This window comes from Girardinichthys multiradiatus, chromosome 22 (assembly GCF_021462225.1).
Source record: "Girardinichthys multiradiatus isolate DD_20200921_A chromosome 22, DD_fGirMul_XY1, whole genome shotgun sequence".
NCBI lineage: Eukaryota > Metazoa > Chordata > Actinopteri > Cyprinodontiformes > Goodeidae > Girardinichthys > Girardinichthys multiradiatus.
Genome location: NC_061814.1, coordinates 16,383,328 through 16,398,416, shown reverse-complemented (window position 1 = coordinate 16,398,416; position 15,089 = coordinate 16,383,328). Strand labels below are relative to the sequence as shown.

The following is a 15,089-nucleotide window of genomic DNA, read 5'->3' as shown; positions in this document are numbered from 1 at the left end:
AATATTCACATGGATAAAGAGACAGAGTTTTGTGTTTATTTTGTGCAAGAGTGATTCGTCAGTCAAAATAAGGTTAAAAGTTCCCCATGCTTCGGTAGAAACGGTTGATTAAACAGTGACATCTCTGGTAATAGTTATCAATTATTACTGAGTATTTAACGGTTGTAATTATCAAAGGCGTTAAGCCACAGTTAAAACACCAGAAGACATCTCTGGTCTCGATTCATAAATGAGGATTTTGGTTAAGAAATTAATTTTGTCAAATTATGATTGTTAATTATAATTCTTGATAAATATTAATTAATCAATAATCATAATTCCAACACATGTAAATAGCATCTAGCAGTTTTTGAGGATAGCAGAAGAGCCAAAAATACCACTCGTTTCTCTACTTCTTTAACATTGGGTGTTGGATTTTGTTTTTTGCCAATCTCAACATTGGCCTCACTGTTAGTGGTGACAAAATAAAGACAAAGCCACAACTAGCATTGTGGCCAGTGGTTAAAAGAAAATTAATAGATGGATGTATGGTAGTGATAATGAGCGATTTTATGTCAAATAACTGTATGATTTATTGATTCAATTATTTATATATTGTGCTTTTTACATTTACTAAATTAATATACTCAAATTAAAGCACGAATTTTTGCTGCTGCAATAAAAACTGAATTTATTTCAAGGCTTGTTACACATCAGGGGGACTATTGCATATCAACAGTGTCTATTGATTTATCTAAACCTGCTTACAAAATTAAAATAAAACAGCTTGCATAACAGCAAATCCATTATTTTGCAGTAAGGCAAAAATATTTCACCTTTTCTTCTTTAAACATCACGCTCAGCTGTATACAGTGAGACGCAAACCACTATTGTTGTTTCAGGTTTCAATACGTTTTTCTGCCACGCTTGAGACTCCTTGTTCCGTAACCGTTTGTTGGACTGTATAAAAAACTTGATTCCCTTAACTAGTTATGGTTTGTTTTTATTGCTCTTTTCAAGGCTTAAGTTTGTTAAAACAAAATTGACAGCATATCAAATGATCAATATCCTCCAGATAAAATCCAGATTGGTTTGTCTTGGAGCTGGAAGCTAACAGCTAGCTTGGGATGAGCCAAGACCAAGAAGTGGCCTTCTACCATGTGAATACAACTCCAATCTATTCTTTATCCATTTTATAAGCTGTTTATATAAGCCATTTATGTTTGCACTTGGGGGTTATTTACAGAGAAGTCAATGATTATTTATACGGGAAATGAAGGCCAGAAGTGGTGCGTCACCAAAGATCTTCCTGTGTGAAACGCGGGTGATGACTAAACATGTTTCAGGTCAGAGCAACGGCTTGATATAAAAGCAAATACTTTAGTGGTTTAAGTGAAATCTGTTTTTATTCATTTTTGCACTCCCTTACTCTTACATAAGGTTGTTACCCTGATCAGAAATGCTTTAGATGTTTAATTCTCAGCAGGTTTTGCACAGGAAGATCACTGATGGTGTGCTGCCTCAAACCTTTATTTCTATTTTTCTATTTAATGAAAACCATTTTGAGGTTTTTGAGGTTGAAATTGTTTTAAGAGGGGCCCTCTCAGATTAGGGATTAGCTTAATCCTCTTGTATAAACTAATAGGTATTTATACTAGATAAAGATGCCAAGAGTGTTATTTAATACAGATATTACCTAATATATTCTCTTAACACAACCTCTCTTCAAAACCCTGAACTGTAATTTTAAGTGGCACACAGTCATAATGCTAACTGCGTATTATTTAATGTTGACAAAATGTACTGTGTTACTTTACTACTCTTTACAAGTGCTGAGTTTTCAGGTGTATACAAAACATTGATTATAATGAAGTGTTGGGCTGGGACTTGTTAAGGACAGAATGCTCTAATTGCTTAAGTTCAGTACATCCACTTTTTTTCTGTTTTAGCATCTATCCTTTAACTTTCCCACTCTACTCCTCCTTGCCTCATGTCTCACCTTCATGTCACTTTCCTTCCACGTGTTTCTGCTGAACACTTAGTTCTGTCTCCACCCTTTTTTCTCTGGGAAAACGAAGCTGTTGGGACATGCCGAGCAAAGTCTAATTGTCAGTCAGTTTGTGTGAAGGTGGGGCTCCTCTCAGGCTGTGTGTGCGTTTCATTATCTCTGACTCGGGTTAACACATTCCTACGTTGTGCATCATCTGTTCCCTCACACAAGCAGTGACAATGCCAGACGAAGTAAAAATAAACATAATGGGAGCATGCTTTGCATTTAGACTCCTACATAATTATTTGGTGTCTTAATTTTGGTGTAGTTTTCCACATCAGACCAAATTATTTATGTTCCGCAATATTATAAATTACCCAACCAGGTACACAGTCTCTGCTTGAAAGTGAGTATTAGTCTCACTTTTCAAATACAATCCTAATTGCTTCAAGATAAAAAGAGAGAAAACTGAACTTCCTTTACATAAAAACGCTTTATTTTAAAAAAAATACACAGTCTACCAAAAAAAAAAAACCTGAAAGAACAGCAGAAAAAACGTTACATTTGTCTTTAGTACAGTAAAGCACTGATGATTTACAGTGAAAAGCCTGCGTTAAACACAGAAATGTGAGAGTTAAAACTTCTACCAAATTATAAAATCCATGTTTTTTAATAGCTCCGGGTTAGTTGGGCAAAGTAACAGCTGAATTACTGACTTACCCAACAGAAATGTTATTCAGAACTTTTAAATATAAGCCTATAAAAGTCACTTGATCATGCCTGGGCAGGACATTGGTCTTGACATTAGGCACACTGCGTGACTATAACCGGTCATGCCAGTAGGATGAAAAGTTCAAGGATTAACCGCAGAGAAAAAAAAGCCAAGGCACAACTTCTTTTCACACAGTGAGTCATAGTGTTGGAAACTTTGGTCTACGTTTTATCACCAAACCAGCAGTTTTAAAAGTCCAGAAAGAGTAAAAATATGATCAAAAGAGAATATATAACATTAAAACAAAATAAACTAAATGTATATTGCTCCCTTTTAACCAGTATTGACATAATAATTAAACATGGCAGTTTGAACCTTTTAATATGATTTAGGGTGTTACGATATTTTTCAATATTTAGTTTATTCTCATAGTTTTCAAAAAGATCATATTGCTACAATAAACATTTTTTTGTAACTATAAAAATCAAGGAAAACTGTGGAACATTTCAGTGGACGTTTAACCAAGCATCTGAGTATCAGAGCATCTCTAATTCTATTATAACATCAACCAACATATCTCCCGTCGATACTCCATAAACACATAAAAACAAACAATAAGACCAACAGCAGATGTGAAAATTCATTAAAAAAGACACTTTTTTTAACCAACAGTTGCATTTCTGCTTGTACAGATTACATTCAGCATCTTCCTTCTTCTGGTAGGCTTTAGAGATATGATAAATACCAAATGTATTACATGGGACAATGTGAACTGATAAACATTTGTGCATCTGGTGCAAAAATCCCAAATCTGGATTGCTTGTGGCTTACACAAAAGTAGCCCTTTAAGGTAATTGCACTTGGGCGTTATTGCTTTAAGAATTAGTTTACAAAATGCTGAAGAAATATGGAAAATGTGTAGCTTTATAAAAATAAAAAAAAAAGAGTCTAGAGATGCTGACCGAATCTAAAATCAAGATCTGTACGTGTTAAAGCTGGAACCAGACACAGTCCGCTTCCCTCTAGGTTTGTAGGGAAGTCTTCAACAAGACTAAGATTTCTCAGCATTGATATATAAGAGACCCAGTTGACAGTGAGAGGGGTGGAAACTACTGTAGCTGGACAGGTAGGAAGATTTACTTTTCATAGATGTACTTGATCTTCTCACTACCATCTATGTAATCTATGTATCTAGTCAGACAGCAGAAGATGAAGCTGCAGCCCAAGCAGATGATGGTGGCGCCCCATCCGAACCCGTAGGCCCAAGTGTAGTTATACTGGCCCTCGAAGATATTCTCGTTGAAATTGACGGGGTAGATGATCAGAGCAATGATCTGGATGATTGCTGCAGGGACAGATGGACAAGTTTGATCAGTGTAAGATGAATAAGCATTTAATAACCCAAGAGGTTGTTTTCCTCAACTAGTTCATTGTTAGGTGTTCAAAGAGATTTAATGGGTGGAACAATAATAAAAAATGACAATGACATTTTCTTAACTTAACTTCCTCTTACAGTTTAAACTGTGACACATTCAAAGTGGTAGACTTTTAAACTTTGAAACTGTTCAGAGCCGGTTTGGCACTGAACAGCATTTTGAGAATTTCATTTGTGTTTTAGTTTCTGTTCTCACGCTCTACCTGGGATCAGTCAGGTTAAAGTAAACAGATTAAACCAACTGTTGCTATGACACTGTCACATCACACTGGATTTTGTGTTTAACCTTGTCATCGTCTCCTAATTAGCATTACGTCCCAATCGTTATCCTGACTGCTGTGGAATTCTATGATTCAGTTTCAGGCATACCTTCTAACATCCTTCTTTTAAATACCTACTACCTACAACCTTCACAGCTTCACAGTACTCTGTTTTTAATGTTGAACAATTTCCCAGAACAATCCAGTTATTTGACCTTTCTCCTGAAAAACACCTTGTATTCAATCAGCGACAGCCTCATAAGTCAGAATAAACGTTTGCAGAGTTTTTCCACCCCAAACGATGGTTTAGTTTACTTGTAATTGTAACCCTGTTAGAAATTCCCTGGAGAAAACGAAAGGGAAAACTACTTAAAAAAACACAAAACAAAAAAAAAAACAGTAAAGTTTTGCAAAACTACTTGAACAAGGATGTGGATCAACAAATACCATTAAAACTATTCTGTTTTAATAAGTGAAGGTACAATGCTCGGAAGTCTTTAAAACATGCAACAGGTGGTCTTTTTGCCACAGTTTTGAGGATGTTAAATGTGATTCAATACACTGGTATTTCTCCTGTTCTAATATTTCATAATGGTTTCATGTGATTTGCAGCAGCCTCCTACACTCTAGGAAAACTACTTTTATATTTAACTTCATGTGCTGTGAGCAGGGATGCTATTTTAGCTGAGTGAAAATGAGGTGTGCTTGGAAAATGAGGCTGAGCAGCAGAGCCTTCAGTTCAACAGATTAGAGCTAACCTGCAGGAAACTATTACACCACAGCTTTCTCCTGCTTAACTTCGTTCTTCGTCCATTCGGCAACATCTCACAGGAGCTCTGCAGGAGTGAGATCTGGTGACTGTGGAGACCACTGGGGTGGAGTGAACTTATTGCCATGTTCAAGAAACCAATCTGAGATGGGTTGAGCTTTGTGTTATGGTGTGTACTAAAACATTTATGCTGTAAAACAAATATAAACTCTAAAGTGTTTCCACATGACACATAAAAATGTTATGTGGAAACCTTTTGACAAAGGTGATTTCTTCAGTTAAGAAAAGTTCAATTCTGCGTTGTGTACATCAAATTCTGTAAGAATCAGGAGTAAAGGGGCGGTTTTTGTGTATGGTCATCTTTTGACAGATTCCCATGTGAATTCTGAAGCATTTTCGCCAAGTCTGTCAGACCTTTCTTTGCGTAATACAGCAAAGAAGAAGAATATGATAAGGCTCAGAGAGGGGGGTGATGTGAGGAGGGAGATGTCCAGCTGCGATCTCTTTTACTGATTTTGTTTGACCAAGAGTTTGACCCAAGACAGTTGCTGCTGTGGATAGCAACGCTGAAACAAGCAGAGGCCATGACAAAGGTTATCTTAAGAACATAAACCGGCAGGAATCTATTCATGTTCCTGCTTGAAGTTTTTCACTTGATGGATTCTGCTGCACTGGCAGACATAGTGGAGCAAACTGGTAAGGCTGTGTTCATTGTAAGTGTTAGCCTAGCAACGGTAGTGATTTAGCTTCTAATTTTCTGGCACGTGGGTCTTTTAGTGCTTCCAATGGATCTGGAATGCTTTTGATTAACTGTAATTTACAATCTAAAATACTACTGAGTAATACAGCTTGTTAAAGGTGGTCTATATTCTTCAAAAGCAGCAAAATAACCCTGAACAGAAGCTTCTTATCGCAGTGCATCAACTGTGTCATGTGGTCTTTACAACAGCATGGTTCAAAACAATCTGTCTTTTACTTTAGTGGAGTAAATGGGACCTAAGTTTATTTCTCTTTATGAAAATCACATGGAAATGTTTTAGTGACTTCAATTCTAAGGTAGCATATCAGCAGGTAGAAATTGTCATGTTAGACAAGTTGTCACTCACTCCACCAGAGAATTAATCAGAGTCTTTATGATGTAAAAAGAAACCACACCCAGAAAAACCTGAACTCACAGGAGAATACATGAAGTAAAGACAAACTGACAATGGATATTTACACCTGAATCTCCTCTCCTGCTTGTGAACAGTTTAGGTGGATTTTATTATTTATGGCTGTAGAAATATGTATCTCTGTACATGTGTGAGTATAGCTTACCAACAATAAATAGCACTATTGCAACGCTCTGAAAAGAGCAATTGCCAGGGTTACACATGGCAACGATGGAAATGATGAAGGCAACGATCAGGATGAGGAGGCCGATAATCATCAGAGCTGCCACACCCTGTGCCCAACCTGGAATCCAAAGGAAACAATAAGGTTAATTTTCTCAAGAAGATCTCAGTACTACATTTATCACATAAAAGTCTGTATATGTAATTCTCAGAGTCCAGGCAGAAAATGTGAACAATCTTGTTTAAAACACCTACAATGGCTACATTCAGGCTCCAACTACAGCAGTGTAAAAATGTTTCCAACGTGTAATAAATACCTCAACATTTTTGTAAATAAATAACCCAAGTATAAGCCTTCTGAAACAACTTCATAAGGCATTCATCAGTAAATTACAATTATTTGAGTGGAACACAGATCTTTTGTCATTGTTGCACCTTATCACAACATTCAGCATGAACTCATCGAGGATGATGGAGAAGGCTGGTGTGCTTTCAACACGCAGGCGCCACACCCGAAGCAATGCCTCACCTCGCTGTTACGCTGACATCTGCAATTTAGTTGGAATTGCACCTCTCTCTGTGTGTATGTGTTTTAATCTTTGTGAACTGGTTGGAAACTGACCCAAGAGTTGCTAATATGTGCACACATCTTAATTTTATTTTGAGTTTACGGTACGTTTAGCTTCAAACAGATTTTGCCTAGAGAAGGCGATGAAGGAAAAACATCCAAAACCATTAATGTTAAAAATACAAAAAAGGACCCAAAGCCTACTGCAGATAATCGAGTTGTCCTATATTGCAGCGAAGCTCGCAGCGTGAATTTTTAACAAAGCTGGCTTTCTGTAATCGGATCAGTCCACACCCATATATTATTCACAGCCATGTTGTTGACTGTGTGTTCAGGTAATGTCTGACTTGTCCTAGCCAGACACATTTCTTTCCCATGGACAAACCAGGCTAGTTTGACTGGTTTACTCCTCTCCCATCTTTATGAAGATGTTAAATTGCACACAAGCTCATTGAGAACAAACTCGTTCCTTTTCCTTCACAAAAGATTGTTGAGCGCTGACTCAAATAGACTCATGCTTGCTTTCACATTCGTGCATTTTATTGACACCATAGGAAGGAGGAGGGAGGAAAATCTTTCAAAATACAAACAAAGGCAACACATCTGTAAAGTTGCACCCTGGTAGTTAATCATGTTTTATGTTGCTGCTAAAAGTGCTTTTGTTCCGAGGTTACTGAAACATATTAATCATGCTGCTGGTTGTAGCTTAGCAGCTCTGCGAGTATGGAAACCAAAAAAAGCATGTGGTAGAAATGCTATAGGTGAGACAAATAACTACTATTTTTTCCTTTAATCTAGATGTGTTTGCCTGGGTGAGGACAAGAACAGCCCATTCCTGCTTTCATTTCTAACTTTATGTCATCCAGCTGTTTGACATCTGTTTTCTCTTTCCAATAAAAATATGGCTTATGTTGCTCTCATGCACTTTACGCAATAAATACTAATTATCCACCAATAAATCTGCAGCCTTGAATAACCAACAAACAAACTTTCACATCTTCTCCCTTCTGATTACAGACAAAATAGAACGCTTTAGTATATTTAGTTATCGTATAAATTTGGGAAAAGATCAAATATGTTTTGTTAGTGTATTTTGCTATGAATGAAAGATGACTGTACTGCATTCAGTTGTTTTTTTGATTTTGAATATTCCCATATCCTTTACTTTGTACAGCAGTTTTTTAACCACTACACAAAAATGTTGACTCTTAAAAGTATTAAAAGGGTTACAAGTGCCTTGCTGCTTTGGCATGTTACATATGCTAAATATGCATGTAACAAGCATATGGAAAATAGTGACACCTAACAAGAGTTACATGAACTTTTTCTTAAAGCAGTGTTTACAGCAGGGGCCTGGAGACCATCTTGGAATGATTTTGTGCGGCCCCCAGACCACAACTCAAACATTTTACAAATTTGACCTGCCAGCACAGGCGGTTCAATTTAAAATCTTCCTAAGAGACAAACTAAGACGCTACAACACAAAACACCCATCTTCTACTAGGCCCTTTTTTATTATTTTTTTTATTTGAATTTTATAGTAGAAAGCACTACAAACATCCAGCTACTTCCAGTGCCATTCAAGGTAAAACTATTGCAACTGCTCCATTACATACTAATTATGAGTCATAATAAAGCTCTAATTGTTTGATGTCTTTTTCCAAAGACGCCCTCTTTTAAAAGCATAAAAACTTGTTTGTTCATGTTGTTCTCTGGAAATCTGCAGTTCCTGGACAAACAGCTCCTCCTCCCTCCCGGCATTGTTATTTACACAATTGAGCTGTGCTTGTTTCCTTGGTTTTTCAGATCCTTGCCAGTATTTCAACCGTTAGAACCTACAGGAGAAAATAAGCCTCTCTTATCTAGCAAGTGTCCTTCTTCTGGCAGCTGTGAACATCCCTCGCTTTACTGCTTCAACCCATGCTGAGAGTACCGTGGAGATCGGGCCAAAATAGCAGCAGAGGGCAGTTCCGACAAAACAGAACATGATAAATATACAGAGACTGGAACTCCTGACATCACTTCTGTGAAACTGGCTGACAAACAGATATGGTATGAAAGCTTTATAAAAACAATTCTTTATCAGTGTTTAGTGTAAACTGATAATGATGCCTCTCCATGGCTGCTGCCGCCAAACATTAAACTAACTTGAAGTACAGCCCCAGCTAATGAGTGTTTTCATTATAAAAAAGCAAATCCATGGTCATTTAATACTGTCACGTCTGCACCTTACTTAACAAACTGTCCAAAGCCTTAAATAAGAAACATGTTACAGTGCCTTACAAAAGCATTAGTAGGCTGCACCATATCCCGCAGATTTATTGTTATCGCATTATTGCTGTACGCTATATGCATACTGTGAAGAACTGCATGCACTGCAGTAAATGTTAGCCAGTTATTGAAGTAACAGCCATTTGGGCTCTCTGTGGCTGTCCATCCCAGTCTCAGGTCTTTTGCAGTCTCTAACAGGCTTTCCTCCAGGATTATCCTGGTCTTTAGCTCCTCTTATCTTCCAATCAACTCTGGCCAGCTTCCCTGTCCCTGCTGAAGAAAAGTGTCCCCACAGCATGATACTACCACACGTTTCACTGTGGTAATGGTTTTTCAGGGTGATGTGCAGTGCTAGTTATATGCCACGTCTGACCAGAGTGGCTGCGCGGTGGACGGATGGATATTTCACCAGAGCACCTCTTTTTTTTTTTTTTTACAATTGCCCCTTACCTGACTTGTGCAAACAGGACTTCTGATTACTTTCTCATAACAATTATTTTTGCATGTTCAGATGACAGGTTGGAACAGTGCTCTGACATGTTCAAAGCTTGAGATTTTGTTTTTGAACTTAACCCTGCTGTGAACTTCTCCACAACTGTATCTCTGACTTGTCTGCTGTGGTCCTTGGTCTTTATGATGCCGTTTGTTCATGAATGTTCTCTAACAAACCTCTGAGGCCATCACAGGTTTTTATTTACAAAATATTTGTACACACAGGTTGACTGTTTCCTAGGTGACAACATCTCGATGAAACACATTAAAGTTTGTCGTTGTAACTTGACAATAAAAACACTGACACCTACCATTTTCTTTCATTCAATTAATAAAAAAGTACAAAAACCTATTAAATGCCCAATATATTATTTAAGATATAAATATTACACAAACAATTACAGTTTTTTACAAAGTAGTGAAGAATTTGGAACTACACACTTCACTAGCAGGAGCTTTTTATGAAATTGATAACAACGACCACTGTAACTGTAACTATCAGTGAAGAGTTATCTTTATAACCTGTTACATAGAATCTTAACATGATCCCTGATTGCAGTTGACTTTTTGTCACATAAAACAGTTTAAAAGTTTTAAGGTAATCTTACATTTTAGGAATACTGATTCTGCTCATAGCAAATGTTCCACCATTCATTTAAAAATCATGCTGCAGCGTGTTTATACTCAAGACACAGTCAACTTGTGAGCTTAGACTGTTTATGATAAATGATAAAAGGAACATGCCTCTGGGAGCGTGCATGTTCTCTGAAAATCCCAACATGCAGTGGGCTGCCATTTCCGGAAGTGAGCGACATGTAGCAAGAATGCTGCCTCTAAAGGGTGTGGAGAACACAAACACAACCTGAGCAGCAGACAGAGGTATGCTCTGTTCACAGTTATTGTCCTGAGTGTGTGACACTGAGCTACGTGTCTCTGATTGGACCTCTTCACTGAAGGAGAAACATGGTTTGTCTATAAATATGATCATATCTGCATCTAACAAGTCACCGTCCTTAAAATCTACTTCTCATTTGCATTTTAGCAGGCTGATAAAAACCTGTCCTCTCACTGTCTCAGTTTGCAGCTTGGAGACGGTTCTTTAATCCCCCTTAGGCTTCCTCCTCAGAGCTGAGAGATTCAGTTTCTAGATAATGATGGCAAAACAGAAGCAAAATTGTAAAATAGATTTTTTGGATTTTGAGAGTAAAAGGTTTTTCTTGCTAGCCTGTATACATGTTTTTTTCTTTTCCCTAGATATGAAAAGTATGGAAAACACAAGCCATGAATAAAACTTTACAACAAATGTGTCACGGAGTGACAGTTTTTGACTCTGTTTGTGGCTTTGTGTTTGTTTACCTTTTGCTTAGATTTTTCTATTTTGGTTTGTGTATCATGTTTTTCTTTTCTCCCTCTTCCACCTCCTAGTGTTTACTTCTTAAGTTCTTTTATGGTTGTTTTCTTATTACTTTGTATGGTTTATCATTATTATTATTATTATTATTATTATTATAGTTCTTGGTCTTCCCTGGATTCTCTAGTTTTATTTCTCTTTAGTATCTTTGTGTTTTATTATTTGTTCCTTTGCACTCTTCTTGTTTACTAGTTTATTTTCTGTTTCCTTTCCAGTTAATTCAGTCAGTGTGGTTAGGTTTGTTTACTTTTGTATTCAGGTTTTCTTTATGGGTTCTTTGTTTGTTCTCAGGTTGCTATTGTTGTTCCTAGGTTCTCTCTAGTTTCTCTGTTTACTTTAGTCATGATTATTCTAGTTTTCTTATTCCCCATTTGATTATTTATCTTTGTCTATAGGTTTGCTTGGTCTGTGTTTCTGTTTATTAGTTACTTTGCCCATCCTCAGTCTCTGTATTTGTTTCACCTGTTCCTTCTGCGTCCCTAACTCCTTGTCACACCTGTTCCCTGTTTTCTCTGATTACCTGCCCTTTGTTATCAGTATATTAGTTGGTTTTGTGTCTTTGTTTGTTGCTGGTTCCTTGTGTTCGTCACACCTCGTTCTCGTCCATGATTATGCTTTGTTTTTGCCACGTCTTGCCTTGGGAAACCTGCAGTGATTTTGCTATGTTTTTGACCTGGTAAATAAATATTTGAATTACAAAGATGATCCTGCTGAGCTCTTGTCTGCACTTTGATCCGATCCAAAACCACACCATGACAAAATGTCCAAAAAGCCCATCATATCTCCCTGCCCACTAAGCATGAACTGGTATAAGACACACTGTGGGTGAGTGAAAATAATATGGTATCACTGTATTTTAACACAAGAATAACCAGCAGGTATAACAAGGTGGTATTAGCTGGTTCATTAGTCAGGCTATCTGCTCAGGTAACTAGCCTGCTAGACATGCTACTGCAGTGTTTCTGTAAAAAGGCTGATGATTGGTGGAGCTCGTGTATTTTCAGAAACCACAACTGTTCATGTTTTTGTAACTTTAAATATTTTTCACACAGCGGAATATGACTTTTGTTGCACGCGGGAAGTGGGGTGGTGGTGAGGGAAACGAAAAGGAGCCTTCTTTATTCCTCCTGCATGGCAGTGCACAGATAGCCACTCAAGATAGCCAGAGAAAGTTCTGTTAACTCCATCTCATTCTCTGGCATCTCATTAAAAGCCAATTAAATCCTTTAAATGGTACGATGGAACATCTTTGGGGTTTTGGAACCGTAAATGTTTTAAAAACTAGATATACCTTCATTCCGGTACCTGGTTTGTGGCTACTGCCCTGAATAAAAAACTGTAAACTGTAACATATTTTGGAGTTGATATGTTTTTGCATTAGAACCTTTTGGTAGAGCTTGTTTTTACATTTTGTTTAAAATATTTTATGTAACATTTTTTAATACACCAATTTGGACCTTGGCTCTTTTAAAGGTTTTTGAAAAGTCAAACAACCCCATTAAAAAGCACACATATGAGTCATATTAAATTATAAAGTGTATTAATATTCAGTCAAATGAAAGTTGAATGAGTTGCTCTCTATAAATAATGTTGATCTTACTTTTCAGTGGCTTTATGACACCTCCTCCTGATTCCTAATTCTTAATAAACATGTTCTCCCTGAATTACAAGTTTCTTCCCAGAAATGCACCAATCAGTCAAACAAATTTAGGAAAACTAGCGATGCACAAAGATTGCAATCAACCAGTTTCCCATAATTGGCTCTGGTGGATATAGGTCCAAAACAGAAAAGCAGAGGGTTTCTCTGCTCATTAAACCCATCAAAACAAGGAACTTCCGCTATTTCTTGGTCAGTAAAAGGTCCGTTGTTATGCGTTGAGTACAAATCAGCTAAAGGTCATGGGCTTTGATGAATAAAAATTATTTCTTTTGTTTTAGTTTTTTTTTTTTCACTGTAATCAAAGCTGTCTCTCTTTTATGGCTTATAACCCTCAAAGTACAAACAAACAAACAAAAAAACATGAATCGGAATCGGCCAAGAAAAGTGATCGGTGCATCTCCAGCATTTTTTTTAACCTCCTTCAACAATTAATGTATTTTGTTACAAATGAAAACTTTATATTTGAATAATAAATAAAACTCCACTTGGCTGTTTGGAGTTTCTTGTGCGCCACTTTGTTAAAATCTTCCCTTTCTGTTGTGAATCAGTGGGCTGAGATAAAAAAAAAAAAAGTTTTTTAGAGTAAAGACGAAAGTTCACTCTGCCTGCCTGCAGGCCTCCCTGCTCCAACCAGCCTGGGGTTTTTGGTTATCAGACAGCAACTCAAACACCGGATCTGCAAGTTGTGTGTGTCTGAAACACTTACCGTAATCCATAAGGGACTTGCACTCCCATTTTTTATTCCTGGATCGGCACTCTTGCCACATGCTGGCATAGTGAGACTCTTGGTTCTCGTCCTCGACCCATCCGGACTGGGCCGCGATGGCAATTATGTCAAAAATGATGGCGAACAGCACCAGCAGGGGCATGATACACTTACACCGTCTGTAATCGATCCCACAGCGGAACATCTTGGATCGGAATGTGTATGGAGAAGGGCAAGAAAAAAACACTCAACAACCTGGGTGAAAGGGAGTCCGTCCGAGCAGGGTGTGCTTGTGTCCTGTGCGTCTTTGCGCGGAGCGAGGAATCCGACGGTGAAAGTACGGCTGCTAGATAAGAATACCTGCCCCACCCGAGAGAGAAATGTAGTCGACACCAACCTATGACATAGGTGGGTCGAATGAAAAACCAGCCCTGCCCCGTTCAGTGTCAGGTTACACAGAGCGACGGCTGGGGGCCAATTTAAAAATCTGAACCGAAGCAGATACCGAATAAAGGTTCAGTGAGCTGAACTCTCTATCTCAGGCAAAGCATCTACTTTAAAGGTGCAGGTATGTCAGTGCTGAGAGACACCAGAGAAATTAAGAAAATATTACGTATAAGGACGCTGCAGGGCACAAGCTGCCACAAGATGGCGCACTAGCTCAACACTAACAGCTCGCACTTGCTGATACCAATAATTCACACTTCACACACACACACACACACACACACACATACACACACACATACATACACACACACACACGCACACACACACACACATACACACACACACACACACACACACAAAAGTTAGGATAAAAAAATCGTAACTATTTTTTTCAAATACATAAGTTAGGCTTCCTGGAAGCATAATCACAAGAATAACAGATGACAGGTGAAGGTGTCAGGACTGAGTCAAAGAGGAGCGTCTACCAAAGGGTGGGACACTTTATCAAGCAAAGCTGGGCGGTGTCATTTATAATACCACAAAGAAATTTGGTGTTTCAAAATATACAGTGCAATATGTTATGGGAGCATATGCTGGAGACAACCATCTCAGAGCATTAAGACCAGATGTAAACTCAAAATGTTAATATGTGTATTTATGTTTAGACATGTTGCAGAAAAAAAGAAAGAAATGTGTTTGCTATTTTACCATCATAACCTCTTGATCCTTGAGTTTTCATGGAAAAAGGAACTGGAGCCGTTTACAGTAGAGTGTGAACTGGCTGGGAGGTGTGTCAGCTTCGTCTGAGCCCATGTTAATCAACAGGAAAGAGTGGACTGCTCCCTACAGGTCAGGGGTGCATCTCTGCCTCAAGGTGAGGAGTTGCAGGTATGCCAGTTTCTTATTCATAAGAGCTTGTACAATGGAGCGGGAGGTGGACATGTGAATCAGAGCTTTGTTTAAAGTGGTGACAGTGTTGCTCCTGCCGACTGTAAGACAGAGCTGAGTCGAGATGAAATTTTCGATTTGCTGGTCTATCTACCCTCTAATTC

At 37.9% G+C, this 15,089-nt stretch overlaps 1 protein-coding gene across 1 annotated transcript; it reads right to left on the bottom strand.

The window, feature by feature from the left end:
* Nucleotides 1-2,443: 2,443 nt before the first annotated feature.
* On the bottom strand, nucleotides 2,444-14,119 carry LOC124859473 (p53 apoptosis effector related to pmp22). Its single transcript, XM_047352268.1, has 3 exons — nucleotides 13,588-14,119; nucleotides 6,463-6,600; nucleotides 2,444-4,026 (listed from the first exon to the last, which is right to left on the bottom strand). The coding sequence occupies exons 1-3, from the start codon at nucleotides 13,790-13,792 to the stop codon at nucleotides 3,818-3,820; spliced, it is 552 nt and encodes a 183-aa protein (XP_047208224.1). The 5' UTR covers nucleotides 13,793-14,119; the 3' UTR covers nucleotides 2,444-3,817.
* Nucleotides 14,120-15,089: the final 970 nt, after the last annotated feature.

Coding starts and splice junctions, on each gene's coding strand:
- LOC124859473 (XM_047352268.1), bottom strand. CDS start 13,792: ATGTTCCGCTGTGGGATCGATTACAGACGGTGTAAGTGTATCATGCCC. Junction 6,601..13,587: donor CAAGTCCCTTATGGATTACG/GTAAGTGTTTCA, acceptor TTTGGATTCCAG/GTTGGGCACAGGGTGTGGCA. Junction 4,027..6,462: donor AATAGTGCTATTTATTGTTG/GTAAGCTATACT, acceptor CTGTCCCTGCAG/CAATCATCCAGATCATTGCT.